We start from the raw sequence: 22,456 nt of genomic DNA, 5'->3' as shown, positions 1-22,456 counted from the left end.
ACATATTTAATTTTCTTATTTATTATAGCTTTTTTGTGATTTTTTTTCTGTAGTGTAGCGGTTCCCTCCCGCTCCCGCCCCGTGCACGCGCCTGCCCGCCGCCCCCCGTGCACGCGCGTGCTCCCATGCGCGCCCCCGCCGGTCCCGCCCCCGATCCCGCCCCCCTGCACATTACATGGCGCATCGATGGCAGCCCACCCGCCTCCCAAGTCTGCTCCCACCCACCAACGATACCGGCCATCGATGTCCGGTGCAGAGAGGGCCACAGAGTGGCTCTCTCTGCATCGGATGGCCATTTAAGGTTATTGCAGGATGCCTCCATATCGAGGCATCACTGCAATAACCGGAAAGCAGCTGGAAGGGAGCAGGATCGCTTCCAGCTGCTTTCCACACCGAGGACGTGCAGGGTACGTCCTCAGGCGTTAACTGCCTTTTTTTTGAGGACGTACCCTGCACGTCCTCGGTCGTTAAGGGGTTAATATAGGTGGCGGCGGGGTCCGGGAGCGGCGGTTTAGGGGTTAAACAATTTATTTAGTTGCGGCGTGGTCCGGGATCGGCAGGATAGGGGTTAATAAATTTATTATAGTGGCGGCGGTGTAGGGGGGGCAGGATAGGGGTTAATAGGTATTATGTAGGTGGCGGTGGGCTCCGGGAGCGGCAGTTTAGGGGTTAATACATTTATTATAGTTGCGGCAGTGTCCAGGAGCAGCGGTTTAGTGGTTAATAACTTTATTTAGTTGCGGCGGTGTAGGGGGGGACAGATTAGGGGTTAATATGTATAATGTAGCTTGCGGTGGGCTCCGGGAGCGGCGGTTTAGGGGGTAATACATTTATTTAGTTGCGGCGGTGTAGGGGGGGACAGATTAGGGGTGTTTAGACTCGGGGTACATGTTAGGGTGTTAGGTGTAGACAGCTCCCATAGGAATCAATGGGTTGTCGGGCCACAGTGAACATGAACTTTCGCTATGGTCAGACCCCCATTGATTCCTATGGGATCCGCCGCCTCCAGGGCGGCGGTTTGAAAACCAGGTACGCTGGGCCAGAAAAGTGCCGAGCGTACCTGCTAGTTTTTTGATAACTAGCAAAAGTAGTCAGATTGTGTGCGGAACATCTGGAGTGACGTAAGAATCGATCTGTGTCGGACTGAGTCCGGCGGATCGAAGGTTACGTCACAAAATTCTACTTTTGCCGGTGTAAAGGGCTTGATAACTTAGGCGAATCAGCCTCGCCACAAATACGCTGCGGAATTCCAGCGTATTTGAGGTTGACGGCTTGATAACTAGGGGCCTAGATATGTATATGCATTTTGTGATTGGCTGATGGCTGTCACATGATGCATTAGAAAGGAAAATGTAACCAACTTTTAAATTTGTCAGAAAAAAAACTAATACTCATTTGAAAGTCAAACTAAGTGCTTTTGAATTCTCTCTTTATTCTGCATTTATTGATTATGTTATTATACTGTGTTTAATGGTCCTTTAAAGGTATATGAAGCATGCAATTATTTCATGATTTAGGTAGAACATACAATTTGAAACAACTTTCCAGTTTACTTCTATTATTACATTTGCTCCATTCTATTGGTATCATTAGTTGAAGGAGCAGCAATGCACTACTGGTTTCTAACTAAACACATGGGTGAGCCAATGACAATCAGTATATATATGCAGCCACTAATCAGCAGCTAAGAATCTAGGTTCTTTGCTTTTCTAGATAAACCTTTCAGCAAAGGATAACAAGAGAAGGAGGCAAATTAAATAATAGAAGTAAATTGGAAGCTTGTTTAAAATTGTATGCTCTGTCTTAATCATGCATGTCTAATTATGACTTTACTGTCCCTTTAAGTACATCCTTCAATACAAACATATTTACAAAATTGTATTGATAAAAATTCTTCTAGTAAAAGTTATATCTGTTTTAGTGTTAAGCATTTTTCTCTGCATGTGCATATAAAGCATTGCTAGATATTTTCAGTACATCAGCATTTTAAATATGCAGCTGCTCAGAGAGTCAGTGGGGGCTTGTATCATGTCAGCAAAATGCAAATGACTCATTAACAGATGGTAAAACCACCTTAGGCTCATTGATCAAGTGCTGTGTTTAAGATTTTGGTGCATGGTGCATACTTAAATGCACTCTTGAAACAGCTATAGTTTTTACTAGAAGCATTTTGCTAATTCATGTATATTGCAAAAATGCTTCTATTGGAAATTAAAATGCATCCACGCGCATTCCAGTTTTGTCTGGAATGTGCCTTTTAATACCAATACAAATATTCCAAAAATGATTGTATGCAAAAACAAAATGCTCTGATGTGCATTTCAATTTTGTCTGGAATGTCCCTTTAATGATCTTTAATTATAACTAAATTATAATTTAATTTATATACTATCATTCCAGGTATAATATGCAAGTGTATTTGGATTTTATTTTAAAATAAATCGTTTGCATCATTTGATAAAATATATCAAACCAGTCCATCCAGCCTGCTTTAAAAAATTAAATCTTCATAAGAAAACACTATAGTTTCCTCTTTGCAGCTGCTGAGTGGTTGAGTTTTCTTTCACTCAGGGAAAAAAAGGGTGTGCCCTTAAAGCTGCATCATGTGACCAGCCAGACAGGCAACTCCTGGAAATATAACTCCCACGGCACCTGTTTAATTGAATTCTTCATAAATCCTGCCGTGACAACACAGGGTGAATAAAAAAGTATAAAAGAACAGTATAGACAAATGAATTTATTTAGCAAACATGAGCTAAGTAAGATGAACGTTTTATGTCACTCAAGGACAGCATATATACACCTCAATCCTTTCTACAGCACAGCAAGATTTGCGGCTATCCCACTTCAGCACAGCAGCTAACCTACTGCTTATATCATTTGAAGAACAATAATATTTAAATTGTTACTTGCTGTATGCCTTGGGGACTGCATCTGAGAAGTACTGCATGAGAACAGTATGTTTCAACCTCAGTCCACAAATACATCTAACAGGACAGACTTAAACCATTTTCTTCCTGAGCACAGCTGGGGTGATTGTCACTTCCTTTTAGGGTACATGACATTGGCTTTAGAACCATTGCATTATGAAGATTATTAAAAAATTATAGTAGACACATTTTGATTAAAATAAATTCAGCAAGAATCACTGGTAAAGCATGGGTTACTTTTAAATAACAGTTATTGAAAATAATGTAATTTTAGATATGAATAATTTCCCTATCTTGTCTCATTATCATTGTTTTTATTTAAACACTTACATGGTTTAAACAACGCAGTAAAATTACCAGACATTCTCTGATATTGTGTTAGTCTAGTCCTGCATGACAATTCTCTAAAGTAGCTGGTAACAGCATAACATTTACTGACGTATTAAATAGTCATTTCTCAGATTACTGCATACATGCTTTTTGTTTGTCTTCTCACATAAGGCATCATGAGGAGATTTAAAAAAAAAAAACACAGAGAACAAACATGTAAATATAAATATGAGAAAACTAGAGATGTGAATTTGTCCAAATGTTTCTGATTTGTTAAGTAATTTTTTATATGAACAGCTGAATACATTACTAGATGAAACAGACAAAAGAACACATAGATTGTTAAAAAAAATTAGATTTGTTTATTTGTTCATGCCGTTTGCAACAAAAAAAGATGCAGAAATGGGGGGGTTGAGTTATATTGTTTGGTTAATAAGCTCCTTTGTTTGTAATGATGTACAGGGGATATTAACATTCATTTATCCATTGCCCCATGTCCAATCCTGCTATAGTATTAATGACTGGTGTTAGGAACAGCCGATCAGGCACTACATGCTGTTTTTCACCAGTCAAATTTTTGCATATGTCTAGAACAAACAGATCCTTTCTTACTGTAGATCAAACCAATCAACAACTGCCTCTGTAGTTCCATGCAGCATATATCTGTTTTGATTGGTTTCTAAGTGTGTTCTACGTAATGATACTTTTATATTTTGCACTGTGGTTGACTAATAGTTACTTGTGAATTATGGTATTCAGAGACATTTTCAAGGACATCATTTCTCTGAGGACAAGGATAACAATCTGAGTAATGTCCCTTAAAATTGTTCACTCTACCATAGTAGTATTAACCAAACATGATTTCTTATTTGTCACAGTGGGAGGACTGAGAACTCATTACAACAAATACAGCTTATAAAAGGTTTTCCCCTCTGCCCCCTGGAATCACTTTTATTTAAATTAATAGGCATGTTCATTATTGTCACCCCAATAATATTATAACAAATAAATACATAGTTCAAGGTCAAAGACATCAGAAGGTTCTGAATCTGATTAAATATAAAAAGTCTTGCTTACAAGTCTAGAGATGAGAAAAGAGCAACACTTACTTGTTTAACATCAGGTCAAGGACAAATTTTCTACCAAATGCTTCTATCTGGAAGCTTGTTTGGGCGAGATGCACTACCTGCAAACATGAAAGGATGAGAGGAAGCTTAATCTTCAATTGCATTGATCAAGGAAATTATTTACCTAAGTACAAGACTCAAAATAGAATCAAATAGTTGAACTGAAAAATCATTAAATATTTAATTGCAGGTATTTTGCAGCCTTCTGTATTATAACCTAAAACATATCAATTGTCTATATTAATAAGAGGTAGTTGGGGAGGTGTAGACATTGTTTCTATTTCAGAGAGCACATTATTAACACCCATGGTACAATGTCCAAATCTATCCTTCATGTAGTGGTGATAAAGAGATAGTCAGCGAAGCAAGTTGTTTCCCTTGCACAATAGCACTCAGTTGAAGGTAGAGAGTTTTACATGAAGTTTAGGAGTATATGAGGGTGAAAGAAAGAAAAAATATAATATGTAGTGGGACATGCACGATTTTTAACGGAACTTATGATAATACTCTGCGGATATCACAACTTTTATAGCCACGTGGCAACCAGGCCCAGTGGTTTTCCATTTTTTAGTCCCCATGTACAGGCTCTGCATGTGCTGCTTAGGACATAACACACCAGGAACAGAAGTGACTCAGGGTATATTGAAAACAAACTTAAAAACGAGAGAAATTGCAATGTATCCTTCCTGGTAAAATATTTTATAAATAAATAAAATTGACAGCAAGAGGCAGATAGAGAATCATAAAGGTTAGGGGTCTGAGATAGGATGTGCATGTGTGCTGACTTAAAGGCTTCAGGGTCAGGGATCTGATCTTATGTGGGTATATGTGGCTGAATAAAACTAGAAGGTCAGGATCTGATGTATGTTGATGAGAGAAGGGTCTTATCTGATGTTCATTCATTTGTTATTATTATTAGTAGTAGTAGTAGTTTGATAACAATACATTTTTGTTATGTTTTTCATTATCAGTCCTAATTTAAAAAAAAAAAACTGAAAAGTTTCTCATTTGGTAATTTTGTACTCTGTGTACATGGCAAGTGCTAATATTCTTTGTTATACATTTCTAGTTCATGTAAATGCAAAACATGAATACAATTTTCTCTATCTACATATTCCAATGACTACCTACTGTATATTGTGCACTCAGCAATGCTGAAATAAAGCCCCATAATACATGTATAGTGGATACTGTGTTACAAATGTTACTTAAAATTTAACTTGGATATTTACTTCTCTACAGAGTCTTACGTTGTCACAATTATTTTAATATAGTCAAATTCAGGGTTGTATTTATATTTTGGTAAAGTATGAAGCTGTCTACAGGTTCCCCAGATGGGCCCCTGCCTGTATAGTCAGTAATTCAACTTTACGTTCCTCCCCAACTGTTTTTTATTCTGTCAGCTGAAACCATTGCTGCACTATAGCATCAGTCAGACATTAAACTGTTCACATATAATATTGCTTAGCAATATTTTAGGCTATATACATGCCCTCCATGTGCTTAGCAATATTTTAGCATATACACATGCCCTCCATGTGCTTAGCAATATTTTAGCCTATACACATGCCCTCCATGTGCTTAGCAATATTTTAGGCTATACACATGCCCTCCACGTGCTTAGCAATATTTTAGCCTATACACATGCCCTCCACGTGCTTAGCAATATTTTAGCCTATAAACATGCCCTCCATGTGCTTAGCAATATTTTAGGCTATATACATGCCCTCCATGTGCTTAGCAATATTTTAGCCTATACACATGCCCTCCATGTGCTTACCAATATTTTAGCCTATACACATGCCTAACCCAGGTCCACCCTCTGCTTCCCACAGATCACTACCCCAAATGATACCTCATACACCTTGCCCACGTAACCCTCTAAACCTCATTAACTGCACCTCTATTAGTACACCCCAATTCACGTGTGCCCTTTGGAATGCACGCTCAGTATGCAATAAGCTTACATCTATTCACTACCTTTTTATTTCACGTTCACTTAACCTGTTAGCCCTCACTGAAACTTGGCTTTCCTCCTCTAACACAACTGCTGTAGCCTCTCTGTCCTATGGCGGCCTGCACTTCAGTCACACTCCCAGTCCTGGAGACAAACAAGGAGGAGGAGTAGGAATTCTCCTGTCTCCACACAGTACCTTTCACTGCATTCTTTCACCCCCCTCTCTTTCCTTCTCATCTATTGAAGTTCATGCAATCCGCCTCTTCTCCCCTATAGCTCTTTGTGTTGCAGTTATCTATGGCCCCCTGGCCCAGCATCACAATTTCTGGACCACTTTGAAGCCTGGCTTCCACATTTTCTCTCTTCTAATGTCCCTTCTCTCATATTAGGGGACATACCCCTTGATAAGCCTAACATGCTGCCTCTAAACTTCTATCCCTTACCACCTCTTTAGTCCTGTCCCAGTGGACAACATCTCCAACACACTGTGAAGGCAACTCCATAGACCTGGTCTTCACAAATCTCTGTGTTGTTTCCAACTCCCTTAACTTCCCATTTCCTCTCTCTGACCACCATCTATTAACTTTCTCTCTTACTCTACCTGCTACATCTTTGCAAGCCCCCAAAAAACTGCTACCTTACAGGAATTTAAAAGACTTGGATTTCACAGACTTTTCCACTCAACTGAGTCCTCTGCTCTCTGACATTTCATCCCTCTCTTGTCCAAACCTTGTGACTCTACAATATAATTCGGCACTAAAATCAACACTTGACAAAACTGCACCCTCCACTCTTCAAAGTACATCAATCACTCGACGGCAACCGTGGCACACTAAACCGACCAGATATCTTCAGCAATGCTCACGGGCTGCTGAACGGCAGTGGAGGAAATCACGCACCTGTGCTGATTTCCAACATATAGATTCACCCTTAAGTCCTACAACTCTGCGCTCAGCCTGGCCAAACAAGTCTATTTCTCCTCCCTTGTGTCATCTCACGCATCCAACCCCAGAAAACTGTTCTCAACCTTTAACTCCCTTCTACGTCCGCCTGCCCCCCACCCACTACCAACCTCACTGCTCAAATTATTGCTGATCACTTCAAAAATAAAATTGACACCATTAGAAAAGAGATCTGCACCTTGCACCCCACAAACCCAGTGATCCTACCCACCCCTTCTATTAACAAAAATCTATGCTACTTCCCTCCTGTAACAAAGGAAGAAGTCTCTGCACTCCTATCCTTGGCTCATCTCATAACCTGCCCACTTGTCCCTATTCCTTCACAACTTATTCCCTCTCTCTCTGCTTCACTAACCCCTACCCTAACTCATCTCTTTAACCAATCTCTCACTGCTGGCACATTTCCTGTCACATTCAAGCATGCCTCAATCATACCAATCCTAAAAAAGCCCTCGCTTGACCCCTCCACGCCTTCTAGCTATCGACCGGTCTCCTTACTTCCCTTTACTTCAAAATTATTGGAATGACTAGTCTATAATCGGCTAACTCAATTTCTCACAACTAACTCCTTACTTGATCCACTACAATCTGGTTTCCGCCCTAAACACTCAACAGAAACCACTCTTGATAAAGTAACAAATGACCTGTTATCATCTAAAGCAAAAGACCATTACTCCTTACTAATTCTTCTTGACCTGTTCGCAGCTTTTGACACAGTTGACCATACTCTCCTCCTAAAAATACTACATTCCTTTGGCATCTGAGACACAGCCCTCTCCTGGTTTGCATCATATCTTTCAAACCGCTCATTTTCAGTTTCCTTTAACAACATATCTTGTGATCCTATGCTTCTCTCAGTTGGAGTACCGCAATTCTCTGTCTTGGGCCCCTTGCTTTTCTCTCTTTATACATCCTGCCTTGGAAAACTTATAGCCTCCTTTGGATTCCAGTACCACCTATATGCTGATGATACCCAAATCTATCTTTCCTCTCCTGATATCTCTCCCTCTTTACTCAACCAGATTTCTGACTGCCTCTCTGCAATTTTCTCTTGGATGTCTTCACACTACCTCCAACTCAATCTGTCCAAAACTGAGCTGCTTCTTATCCCCCCTCTTCGAGACATCCAACACCTGACATTTCTCTGATGGTTGGAGACTCTATTCTCAACACCTCACCCCAGGTCCGCTTCCTTGGGGTCACACTAGACTCAGAACTCACATTCAACCCACATATACAAGCTCTTACCAAATCCTGCCGTTCACACCTACACAACATTTCCAGAATTTGTCCCTTCTCTACTCAAAAAACTACAAAAATACTTATTCATTCCCTCATTTTGTCACGCATTGATTATTGCAATCTACTCCTAAATGGCCTTCCAAAACACCGCCTCTCCTCCCTCCAATCTATTATGAATGCTTCTGCTAGACTCATTCACCTAAGTCGACAATCTACATCAGCTGCTCCGCTCTGCCAGTCTCTACACTGGCTCCCCATACACTCCAGAATACAATTTAAAGTATTAGCCCTAACCTACAAAGCACTCAACAGTCTAACTCCCAACTATATTTCCTCTCTCATCGTGAAATATTCCCCATCCCGTCCTCTTCGATCAACCTCTGACCTACGTCTCTACACTCCTGTTATCTCTACATCCCACTTCCGCCTTCACGACTTTGCACGTGATGCTCCTGTCCTCTGGAACTCTCTACCCTGCTCCATTAGACTGTCTCCAACCTTGTATAGCTTAAGACGATCCTTGAAAACCCACCAATTCAGAGAGGCGTACCATCTCTCCTTCATCCCGCATCCGAACCAAACTAATACATGTACATGAACTGCCTGACTCATTGCTGCAAATACAACCGATGTAACAAGCTACCCCAACCTTATGTCTCTGCACCCTAAACCTATAGACTGTGAGCTCTCCGGAGCAGGGCCCTCTTCCTCCTGTACTAGATTTGTTTCGTTTTGTTATGTTTTGTATTTTATCACAAATCTTTGTCATTGTATACCCTTATCACTGTACCCAGCACTACGGAATTTGGCGGCGCTATGCAAATAAATTATAATAATAATAATAATAAATGCCCTCCATGTGTTTAGCAATATTTTATGCTATATACATGCCCTCCATGTGCTTAGCAATATTGTAGCCTATACACATGCCCTCCATGTGCTGAGTAATATTTTAGGCTATACACATGCCCTCCATGTGCTTAGCAATATTTTAGCCTATACACATGCCCTCCATGTGCTGAGTAATATTTTAGGCTATACACATGCCCTCCATGTGCTTAGTAATATTTTAGGTTAAACACATGCCCTCCATTTTATTTAATTCTAAATTTTAATTATTTTAACCTTGTAATAAATGCAAAATACAAATATTAACGTATGTTACATATATGTGTATCATTTATTTGCAAACCAAACTGAGAAGAGTGATTTGCATAACATGCATATACATATATTTTTCTTTCACATACACTGACATATTTGAGATATACAGATATTTTATGTCCAAAAGATATAAAAAATGTTTATTAATAATGTCAATTATCACCCTAAAATAGGCAAATAAAGTCAGGCTAGACCTGCTATTATAATGGCACGCAATGCTACCAACAACCTCTGTGATTTCTAGATTGGGCAATAGAAAATATTTCAGGTGTGTGCCACCAATTTATTTTATAATTATTTGAATCAGGTAAATGGTTTTGTTCATTAGCTTTATGATAATCTGTTTTAATTATTGGCTTTAACATGCTACTATGCTGAAATTAAAATAAAAGCAGGCTGCAATTTAGTATTAAAAGATACAGTAAACGTGACCGAGAATGAAAGGTTCTCCTATGTACTCACCCGTTTCACTTTTTCATACATCACAGTCAGTTGTGAGTGTCTAAAGTCACATTTATTTTTATCCTGAGATTTTGCCAAACAACTACAACATTTTTACTACACAATATTACTGCAGAATTGAATAAAAAGCTAGTGGATGCTCCCTAGATCTTGTTGAGCTAGCTAGTGTCAGTCTGCCCTTCTAACAAATCAACAAAAACACAACTGATGTGTTCATGGAAGATGAAAAAACCTAGAAAACAATCAGCTCTCATCATTCCATTCATCTTCATAGATTGTTATTGTTGTCAAATATTTGTATTTTAGCACTGAGTACATGAATGCCAGATTATACGATACATTAAGACTTGACAATTAAAATGATATAGGAGCCCTGTTACAGCTTACAATTAAGATCTATATGATTTTAACATTCATTAGTTTGTATAAGTAGCTAATAATATTTAAAAGCAAAATTGAAAATGAAAGTTTTTGAGCTGGACCTACCGAGATGGTGAATGGTTTTGCACTCTCTCTCACTTATAATTTACAGGTCTTAATGAAAACAATGTGCTATCTCAAGCAAGCTCATCATAAGCAAAGTTGTATCAAGGTCTAAGGAAAAATAAGGGGGAGTGGCTTTAGTGAGAACCGGAAAATGGATCTCGTAATTCCTGGTAAAATGCATCACACTATCTGTTACTGCATTTATTGTCAGACAAGTGCTAATTCTGCCTAAGGTGCCCATTTTTTTATCTTACGTAAAAAAATCAAAAAATCCTATTTATTGATTTTCTTATACATATAGGTGTAAATATCATCAATTAAGATCTGAATTAAAAAATTATATTTTAAAAAACATTCAGACTGTTATAATGTTATCAGAAAGCTTATGTATTTTTTATTTCACAGCATTCCAAAGATATACAGCTTGAAAAGAAAAGAAACTTGAGTATGCTTACTTGATTTCCATCGCTGTGGCCAAAAGAAAAGATTAAAAATACAATAAACTCCACCTGCTTTTGTGAAAAAACTGTATTTATCCCACACTCTTTTAAAAGGCCAAAATGCAAATCCAGTAACCCGCTAACGCAACAAATCAAATAGCCGGTCTAGGCAAATTGCAGTAAACCCAATGTTACAGATTTTGCTTTTTGGCCCCTCAGTAGAGCATGGAACAAAACAAAATGTGTTTTAAAAAAGCAAGATGTGATTAATGACCCGTTAATGTACATCACACTGTTTTGTTTTTTGTTTTTTTACAATTATTTATAAAACCTGTTATGATGTTATGATGAATTTCATTTTGATGGTGAGGATTTATTAATATATCATCAGTCTATAATGATACATTGATTACATACTGACTTGGAAGGTATAATTAAAGGGACACTGTACGCAAAAATATTCTTTCGTGATTCAGATTGAGTATGAAATTTTAAGCAACTTTCTAATTTACTCCTATTATCAAATTTTCTTCATTCTCTTGGTATCTTTATTTGAAATGCAAGAATGTAAGTTTAGATGCCGGCCCATTTTTGTTGAACAACCTGGGTTGTCCTTGCTGATTGGTGGATAAATTCATCCACCAATAAAAAAGTGCTGTCCAGAGTACTGAAACCAAAAAAAAGCTTAGATGCCTTCTTTTTCAAATAATGATAGCAAGAGAACGAAGAAAAATTGATAATATGAGTAAATTATAAAGTTGCTTAAAATTGCATGCTCTTTCTGAATTACAAAAGAAAAAATTTGGGTACAGTGTCCCTTTAAGTGATAAAAACTCATACATCGGGGGACTTCCGGGCGGCGGCCATCTTACTGGTCGTGCTGAGCGTCAGCTCCTCAAGCCTTCTACACTATTCTCATTTTGGCAAAGCAGTGCTAGCAATATCCAACTTAAAACAGTGGGGAGACTTGTCTGACGGCGACCTAGTTCAAGAAATAGGGTCTAGAACTTTGACGCGGCATTATAGCCCTCAGTACCGGACTATTCATTTGAGGCCTTCCCCTATAATTGAAGCCTCTACCCGTCCCCATACCTAGCTGTGCCTTGTGTGCGCAGTCCTTGCTCTAAAGAATCCAATACCTGCTCTAGCTATCCTAGGTATGGAGCCTAATGCCTGCCTGTTAAAGGAACTCTGTACCCTACTTACCCACTACCAAGAGAAATTTGCAGAGGCCCTGCAGGCCCCGTATAACCCACCTTTGGACACATGCTCCCCTGGGGACACGGGGACGCCGGAGCCATCGGCGTGCGATATGCTCATACTAATACTAAGGGACCCGGACACCGGCTAATAACTGCATCACTGGGTTCACCGCTATCCGATGAAATTGGCATTGAGAAAGGCCAATCATGCGCTAAACCTCATAGGGAGCCATATTACCTACAGCAGCCTATGACTCGACATGTGGTGGAGTGTCAGGAGGCCCCAGAGATTTCCGACATTTACCTCGCTGGGCGGATGGAGGAGAACCCCAGGAGAAGTTCCTCATCTTCGGTCGATGTCGATAAAGGGAGATCAGTGGAGACAATGCTTAATGGGACACGGATGAAGAGACTGCAGATCCCTACTCTCCTGTGCATACCCGAGCCCACTCCAGCTGGCACCATGGTGCGGGAGCCCCCCAGCTCCTACCCACATGCGGCGGGGGCCTCTTGCCTCTTTCCACTCCCAGGTCCCAGGAAGTCGGCACTACTGTCTACCACGGCAGATTGCACATCTGGGAGATCACTTTCAGCGAGCCTAAGGGAGCGATACTGCCTTGACAACTTGTTTCCCATATGGGAAGATGAGGCAGTGTCCGGGATCCCCCCGCCATTGAGAGAGAAGGCAACACAAACACCAAATGCTCTATATAGGTTGCTGGGGATGCCTGACCTGTTTCTCGCTCCTTACCTTAAACGCACCGCTATGATCTGCCTTTTTGCAGGGAAGCACAGAGTCCTCAGCACCTTCTTGAAAAATGGAGTGGGCTAAGATTCTCCTGAACACGTTGATATGGCATCGAGGTTCCATGCCAATCTTTCAAAGGAGATATACTGCCTCATGTCACAGAAATAATAATGGAGGGACTATTGTTCTCCTGATAACTCCTCATAGCTTATAGATTTAGGAATATATATATAGTTTGCAAATAATATTGCTATGTGTTCCCTCTTATAACCTATTGAATATTTTGCCACATTGTTGTATGCCTTGCACTTCATGACTATCATTGCTGTTTACTGTCCATCTGTTAGTGTAGCTATCATTTTGCATGCAAATTCATTACCAGGTTTTTGCTAGACAAGTGTCCCTTTTATATAGATTTCAGATGGTAATTATATAGGGCAAATGTGCTCAGCTTTGCAATCAGGTTACAAATGTCAAATATAATGAAGTTAACCTTACTGATATATACTATTATACTAAGTCCATGAGTGGCTTCATATCAAACCATTTTACCCCTGTTACCCTTGTGTCCCCAGGAGGTCCATATAAATATAAATATAAAAATCAAGGTCTCTGTTACATGACTTGCTTTGATCTGTGCATACCCTGACCAGCATTTTGTTGTACTGTTATGAAAGTGCATGTTACTGGCTGTTAGTTTAATTCTGTTTCTCCTCTAGACAGGTGCACTTGGTCTAATAAGCTGTAACTTCTCCTTGTGTTTAGTTAAAGTACATAATGTCTTAATGATACATTATATGTTCAGGAAACACATTAATGACCAATTGATAATAACTCATTATCATGCTCACATTGCCATCCTACCAATGTACCATATTGTTTTTGATTGTTTCTATCCTGTACACCTGACCCTAATGTGGGAGGTCATGACATATTTATTGTATTTTGTTATAATAATCTCAATAAAAATTATTTAAAAAAAAAAAAAAAAAAACTCATACATCATAGTTTTAAATAAGTACAAATAACAGAAATGTAAGCAAAAATAAACTTTTTAATAGCAATAAACCTGTACAACCCTATTTTGCTCCATGATCAAAAATGTACGATTTCATTCACTGGTGTTTTTGCCACTAAAAACTTTTTTTTTTTTCTTTCTTTTGACTGTAATTATTTTTACATTAATAAATTTGCATCCCCTTTACTGCTGAGTGATACGGAAGTGATCTACATTATAACAATTGTCAGATCCCCTGTCATATAGGCACAGCCAACTGAAGGGGGAACAGAGGAAACCAGCTGATTGCAGAAGACAGTTTGTTGAGGTTAACTTGCGTGACAACACGTTATGGTAGAAGGAAGAAAGAGCTACAAGACAGGGCAAGGCCATAAGGACTTCAGCTACAAAAAAAGAGGCAGCAAAGCAGGTTATGAAGAAAGGACCACTATGAAAGTGAAAGGAAACAAACAGATCTAAAGGAGATCTAAAGGAAGAGTCTCACTGAGGACGGATAGGAGCATGGAAATAAGTGAGATTTACATCTAAAGCAATGGGCAAGGTAAGTCAGGTACAATTATAGGAAATGTAAAATAAAGGAGACATAAGCAGAGAAGGAAAATACATTTCAGTATAAATCAGTACACAAACTGTAAAAAACCCACAACACAAACACACACAACACAAACACACACAATGGGGCCGGATTATCATTGTGCGAGCGGACATGATCCGATATTGCGGATCATGTCTGCCGCACATCGATAAATGCTGACAGCATACGCTCTCGGCATTTATCATTGCACCTGCAGTTCTTGTGAACTGCCGGTGCAATGCCGCCCCCTGCAGATTTGCGGCCAATCAGCCGCTAGCAGGGGGTGTCAATCAACCCGATTGTATTCAATTCGATTCCATACGGAGCCTGATAAATATGCCCCATGATCTTGTATTTAGGAATGCTGATTTGATTTAATATACCTACATTCTTTGCAGATAATTTTCTGACTTTCATTGCAAACTAAGGCCTAGATTTGGAGTTTGGCGTTAGCCGTGAAAACCAGCGTTAGAGGCTCCTAACGCTGGTTTTAGGCTACCTCCGGTATTTGGAGTCACTCAAAAAAGGGTCTAACGCTCACTTTTCAGCCGCGACTTTTCCATACCGCATATCCCCTTACGTCAATTGCGTATCCTATCTTTTCAATGGGATCTTTCTAACTCCGGTATTTAGAGTCGTGTCTGAAGTGAGCGTTAGACATCTAACGACAAAACTCCAGCCGCAGGAAAAAGTCAGTAGTTAAGAGCTTTCTGGGCTAACGCCGGTTCATAAAGCTCTTAACTACTGTACTCTAAAGTACACTAACACCCAAAAACTACCTATGTACCCCTAAACCGAAGTCCCCCCACATCGCTGCAACTCGATTAATTTTTTTAACCCCTAATCTGCCGACCGCCAACTACGTTATCCTTATGTACCCCTAATCTGCTGCCCCTAACACCGCCGACCCCTATATTATATTTATTAACCCCTAATCTGCCCCCACAACGTCGCCGCCAGCTACCTACACTTATTAACCCCTAATCTGCCGACCGCAAAGCGCCGCCACCTACGTTATCCTTATGTACCCCTAATCTGCTGCCCCTAACACCGCCGACCCCTATATTATATTTATTAACCCCTAATCTGCCCCCCTCAACGTCGCCTCCACCTGCCTACACTTATTAACCCCTAATCTGCCGAGCGGACCGCACCGCTACTATAATAAAGTTATTAACCCCTAATCCGCCTCACTAACCCTATAATAAATAGTATTAACCCCTAATCTGCCCTCCCTAACATCGCCGACACCTAACTTCAATTATTAACCCCTAATCTGCCGACCGGAGCTCACCGCTATTCTAATAAATGTATTAACCCCTAAAGCTAAGTCTAACCCTAACACTAACACCCCCCCTAAATTAAATATAATTTTAATCTAACGAAATTAATTAACTCTTATTAAATAAATTATTCCTATTTAAAGCTAAATACTTACCTGTAAAATAAATCCTAATATAGCTACAATATAAATTATAATTATATTATAGCTATTTTAGGAATAATATTTATTTTACAGGCAACTTTGTAATTATTTTAACCAAGTACAATAGCTATTAAATAGTTAAGAACTATTTAATAGCTACCTAGTTAAAATAATTACAAAATTACCTGTAAAATAAATCCTAACCTAAGTTACAATTAAACCTAACACTAAACTATCATTAAATTAATTAAATAAAATACCTATAATTACCTACAATTAAACCTAACACTACACTATCAATACATTAATTAAATACAATATCTACAAATAACTACAATGAAATAAACTAACTAAAGTACAAAAAAAAATAAAAAAGAACTAAGTTACAAAAAATAAAAAAATATTTACAAACATCAGAAAAATATTACAACAATTTTAAACTAATTACACCTACTCTAAGCCCCCTAATAAAATAACAAAGACCCCCAAAATAAAAAATGCCCTACCCTATTCTAAATTACTAAAGTTCAAAGCTCTTTTACCTTACCAGCCCTGAACAATACCCCCCCAACATTACAACCCACCACCCACATACCCCTAATCTAACCCAAACCCCCCCTAAATAAACCTAACACTAAGCCCCTGAAGATCATCCTACCTTGTCTTCACCTCACCAGGTATCACCGATCCGTCCTGGCTCCAAAATCTTCATCCAACCCAAGCGGGGGCTGGCGATCCATCATTCGCTGGCTGAAGAGGTCCAGAAGAGGCTCCAAAGTCTTCATCCTATCCGGGAAGAAGAGGCGATCCGGACCGGCAACCATCTTGATCCAAGCGGCATCTTCTATCTTCATCCGATGATGACCGGCTCCATCCTGAAGACCTCCACCGCAGACCCATCTTCTTCCGGCGACGTCCAACTGAAGAATGACGGTTCCTTTAAGGGACGTCATCCAAGATGGCGTCTTTCGAATTCCGATTGGCTGATAGGATTCTATCAGCCAATCGGAATTAAGGTAGGAATATTCTGAGTGGCTGATGGAATCAGCCAATCAGAATCAAGTTCAATCCGATTGGCTGATCCAATCAGCCAATCAGATTGAGCTTGCATTCTATTGGCTGATCGGAACAGCCAATAGAATGCGAGCTCAATCTGATTGGCTGATTGGATCAGCCAATCGGATTGAACTTGATTCTGATTGGCTGATGGAATCAGCCAAATAGAATATTCCTACCTTAATTCCGATTGGCTGATAGAATCCTATCAGCCAATCGGAATTCGAGGGACGCCATCTTGGATGACGTAATTTAAAGGAACCGTCATTCGTCGTTCAGTCGTCGGCCAGGATGGATGTTCCGCGTCGGAGGTCTTCAGGATCCTGCCGCTCCGCTCCGGATGGATGACCATAGAAGATCCCGCTTGGATGAAGACTTCAATCGGATGGAAGACCTCTTCTGCCCCGCTTGGATGAAGACTTCAGCCGGATCATGGACCTCTTCAGCCCCCCGCTTGGGCTTGGATCAGGACATCGGAGGAGCTCTTCTGGATCGATCGGTGAACCTGGTATGGTGAAGATAAGGTAGGAAGATCTTCAGGGGCTTAGTGTTAGGTTTATTTAAGGGGGTTTTGGGTTAGATTAGGGGAATGTGGGTGGTGGGTTGTAATGTTGGGGGGGGGTATTGTATGTTTTTTTTTACAGGCAAAAGAGCTGAACTTCTTGGGGCATGCCCCGCAAAGGGCCCTGTTCAGGGCTGGTAAGGTAAAAGAGCTTTGAACTTTAGTAATCTAGAATAGGGTAGGGCATTTTTTTTATTTTGGGGGGCTTTGTTACTTTATTAGGGGGCTTAGAGTAGGTGTAATTAGTTTAAAATTGTTGTAATATTTTTCTTATGTTTGTAAATATTTTTTTATTTTTTGTAACTTAGTTCTTTTTTATTTTTTGTACTTTAGATAGTTTATTTCATTGTAGTTATTTGTAGGTATTGTATTTAATTTATTTATTCACAGTGTAGTGTTAGGTTTAATTGTAGATAATTATAGGTATTTTATTTAATTAATTTATTGATAGTGTAGTGTTAGGTTTAATTGTAACTTAGGTTAGGATTTATTTTACAGGTAATTTTGTAATTATTTTAACTATTTTAGCTATTAAATAGTTCTTAACTATTTAATAGCTATTGTACCTGGTTAAAATAAATACAAAGTTACCTGTAAAATAAATATTAATCCTAAAATAGCTATAATATAATTATAATTTATGTTGTAGCTATATTAGGATTTATTTTACAGGTAAGTATTTAGCTTTAAATAGGAATAATTTATTTAATAAGAGTTAATTAATTTTGTTAGATTAAAATTATATTTAATTTAGGGGGGTGTTAGTGTTAGGGTTAGACTTAGCTTTAGGGGTTAATACATTTATTAGAATAGCGGTGAGCTCCAGTCGGCAGATTAGGGGTTAATAATTGAAGTTAGGTGTCATCGATGTTAGGGAGGGCAGATTAGGGGTTAATACTATTTATTATAGGGTTAGTGAGGCGGATTAGGGGTTAATAACTTTATTATAGTAGCGCTCAGGTCCGGTCGGCAGATTAGGGGTTAATAAGTGTAGGCCGGTGGAGGCGGCGTTGTGGGGGGCATATTAGGGGTTAATAAATATAATATAGCGGTCGGCGATGTTAGGGCAGCAGATTAGGGGTACATAGGGATAATGTAAGTAGCGGCGGTTTACGGAGCAGCAGATTAGGGGTTAATAATAATATGCAGGGGTCAGCGATAGCGGGGGCGGCAGATTAGGGGTTAATAAGTGTAAGGTTAGGGGTGTTTAGACTCGGGGTACATGTTAGAGTGTTTCCGCATAGCAAACAATGGGGCTGCGTTAGGAGCTGAACGCGGCTTTTTTGCAGGTGTTAGGTTTTTTTTCAGCTCAAACAGCCCCATTGTTTTCTATGGGGGAATCGTGCACGAGCACGTTTTTTAGGCTGGCCGCTTGCGTAAGCAACTCTGGTATCGAGAGTTGAAGCTGCGTTAAATATGCTCTACGCTCCTTTTTTGGAGCCTAACGCAGCCTTTATGTGGACTCTCAATACCAGAGTTATTTTTATGGTGCGGCCAGAAAAAAGCCGGCATTAGATTTTCGGGTCGTTACCGACAAAACTCCAAATCTAGCCGTAAAATTGTTATGAAGAGGGTTAATATAAATCCTTTAACAAGCATCTTTGCTGACCTTCACATGAACCTATCCTGTGCTGTTAAATGTTGATGTAAAGATGGGAAGATAAAGACAGGGTGAGAAAAAAACCCTGAACAACATTTATTAAAAAAACACATTTTCAAAAGGTTGTGTGGTTCCAATGATTTGTGCAAGCCATGCGTAATTCCACTTGGATGGGTTTTCCCAGTGACCTTCTGCCTTGTGAAGAACACAGCCAATTTCTTTTTCTTCCCTCTCTCTCCTGAAATGTTAATGTTATTCAACTAGAAATAATGAAACATTCATCTCTTAAACAAATCAACAAAACAAAAGCTAATAATAAAACTGAATTTTAACAGAAAAGTAAATAGGTAAAGAAAATGATAACAAAACAGGAAAATAATAAGTTATGATCTGAACATAAAAACTATACATAAAATATTGTATTGTATTAAAAAAAGCAATGTACACACATTTTCCTTTGGAACTCCTGGGTTTGTCAGAATTAGTTAAACATCATAAAGTTTGCAAAGTCTGAAGAGTGAAGGGAATGGGCTTTACTAATTCATAAACTAAGGTGAGTGATTACGCTTAGCAAATTGTCTCACAGAAAATTGGCCTTCTATAATTCATCATTTATTGTCTGCCCATAATTGTTTGTAACCTGCTTAATAAAAAAATATAAATCAAATTAATTAAAACCTTCATTAATTAAAACCTTCATATCTTCTGAAAAGTTTTTATAGGACTAAAGATTAAAAAAAGAAGGGTTTTGCATTCCTCTCAGACCTGTCATAAAACTTAAAGTAACACACACACACTACAGGGAGTGCAGAATTATTAGGCAAGTTGTATTTTGAGGATTAATTTTATTATTGAACAACAACCATGTTCTCAATGAACCCAAAAAACTCATTAATATCAAAGCTGAATAGTTTTGGAAGTAGTTTTTAGTTTGTTTTTAATTTTAGCTATTTTAGGGGGATATCTGTGTGTGCAGGTGACTATTACTGTGCATAATTATTAGGCAACTTAACAAAAAACAAATATATACCCATTTCAATTATTTATTTTTACCAGTGAAACCAATATAACATCTCAACATTCACAAATATACATTTCTGACATTCAAAAACAAAACAAAAACAAATCAGTGACCAATATAGCCACCTTTCTTTGCAAGGACACTCAAAAGCCTGCCATCCATGGATTCTGTCAGTGTTTTGATCTGTTCACCATCAACATTGCGTGCAGCAGCAACCACAGCCTCCCAGACACTGTTCAGAGAGGTGTACTGTTTTCCCTCCTTGTAAATCTCACATTTGATGATGGACCACAGGTTCTCAATGGGGTTCAGATCAGGTGAACAAGGAGGCCATGTCATTAGATTTTCTTCTTTTATACCCTTTCTTGCCAGCCACGCTGTGGAGTACTTGGACGCGTGTGATGGAGCATTGTCCTGCATGAAAATCATGTTTTTCTTGAAGGATGCAGAATTCTTCCTGTACCACTGCTTGAAGAAGGTGTCTTCCAGAAACTGGCAGTAGGACTGGGAGTTGAGCTTGACTCCATCCTCAACCCGAAAAGGCCCCACAAGCTCATCTTTGATGATACCAGCCCAAACCAGTACTCCACCTCCACCTTGCTGGCGTCTGAGTCGGACTGGAGCTCTCTGCCCTTTACCAATCCAGCTACGGGCCCATCCATCTGGCCCATCAAGACTCACTCTCATTTCATCAGTCCATAAAACCTTAGAAAAATCAGTCTTGAGATATTTCTTGGCCCAGTCTTGACGTTTCAGCTTGTGTGTCTTGTTCAGTGGTGGTCGTCTTTCAGCCTTTCTTACCTTGGCCATGTCTCTGAGTATTGCACACCTTGTGCTTTTGGGCACTCCAGTGATGTTGCAGCTCTGAAATATGGCCAAACTGGTGGCAAGTGGCATCTTGGCAGCTGCACGCTTGACTTTTCTCAGTTCATGGGCAGTTATTTTGCGCCTTGGTTTTTCCACACGCTTCTTGCGACCCTGTTGACTATTTTGAATGAAACGCTTGATTGTTCGATGATCACGCTTCAGAAGCTTTGCAATTTTAAGAGTGCTGCATCCCTTTGCAAGATATCTGACTATTTTTGACTTTTCTGAGCCTGTCAAGTCCTTCTTTTGACCCATTTTGCCAAAGGAAAGGAAGTTGCCTAATAATTATGCACACCTGATATAGGGTGTTGATGTCATTAGACCACACCCCTTCTCATTACAGAGATGCACATCACCTAATATGCTTAATTGGTAGTAGGCTTTCGAGCCTATACAGCTTGGAGTAAGACAACATGCATAAAGAGGATGATGTGGTCAAAATACACATTTGCCTAATAATTTTGCACTCCCTGTAAGTTTATTCAAAGCTGTTTAACAGTTAAAACTACAAAGTCTATAGCTCTTCTAGTATAATCTAATTGGTAAAACAAGGTTTAATGTATCTAGTCCAATTAAATTAACTTTAGCACTCAATGAAACTCTTAACCAGATTTACCAAAGCGTGGTGAGTCTCCTCATAGGATTCACTAGTATAAGGGTCTGAACCTTAAAGGGACAGTCTAGTCAAAATTAAACTTTCATGATTCAGATAGGGCATGTAATTTTAAACAGCCTTCCTATGTACTTTTATCACTAAATTTGCTTTGTTCTATTGGTATTCTTTGTTGAAAGCTAAACCTAGGTAGGCTAATATGCACATTTCTAAGCCCTTGCAGGTCGCCTCTTATCTCAGTGCGTTTTGAAAGTGTTTTTACAGATAGACAGCGCTAGTTCATATGTGCCATATAGATAACATTGTTCTTACTCCTGTGGAGTTACCTAGGAGTCACCCCTAATTGGCTGAAATGGATGACTGTCAAAAAAACTGAAATAAGGGCGCAGTCTGCAGAGGCTTAGATACAAAGTAATCACAGAGGTAAAAAGTAAATTAACTACATTTAGCCACCAATAAGCAAGCGTAACCCAGGTTCTGAACAAAAAAAATGGGTTGGCTCCTAAGCTTTACATTCCTGCATTTTAAATAAAGATAGCAAGAGAATAAAGAAAAATTGACAATAGGCGTAAATTAGAAAGTTGTTTAAAATTGCATGCTCTATCTGTATCATTAAAGAAAAAATTGGCCAAAGTGGGATGGCCCTAAACTAAAAAAATAAAGGGAGGG

At 39.2% G+C, this 22,456-nt stretch overlaps 1 protein-coding gene across 1 annotated transcript in view; it reads right to left on the bottom strand.

The window, feature by feature from the left end:
- Positions 1-22,456, bottom strand: part of ADAM23 (ADAM metallopeptidase domain 23) — a 292,223-nt gene that overhangs the window by 228,970 nt on the left and 40,797 nt on the right. Inside the window, exon 3 of the mRNA XM_053698649.1 lies at positions 4,370-4,446. Within this exon, the coding sequence (XP_053554624.1) occupies positions 4,370-4,446 (77 nt within the window). The remainder of the gene's footprint in view (positions 1-4,369; positions 4,447-22,456) is intronic.

This window comes from Bombina bombina, chromosome 1, assembly GCF_027579735.1.
Source record: "Bombina bombina isolate aBomBom1 chromosome 1, aBomBom1.pri, whole genome shotgun sequence".
Classification (NCBI taxonomy): domain Eukaryota; kingdom Metazoa; phylum Chordata; class Amphibia; order Anura; family Bombinatoridae; genus Bombina; species Bombina bombina.
This window is presented reverse-complemented; position numbering and strand designations above follow the sequence as displayed.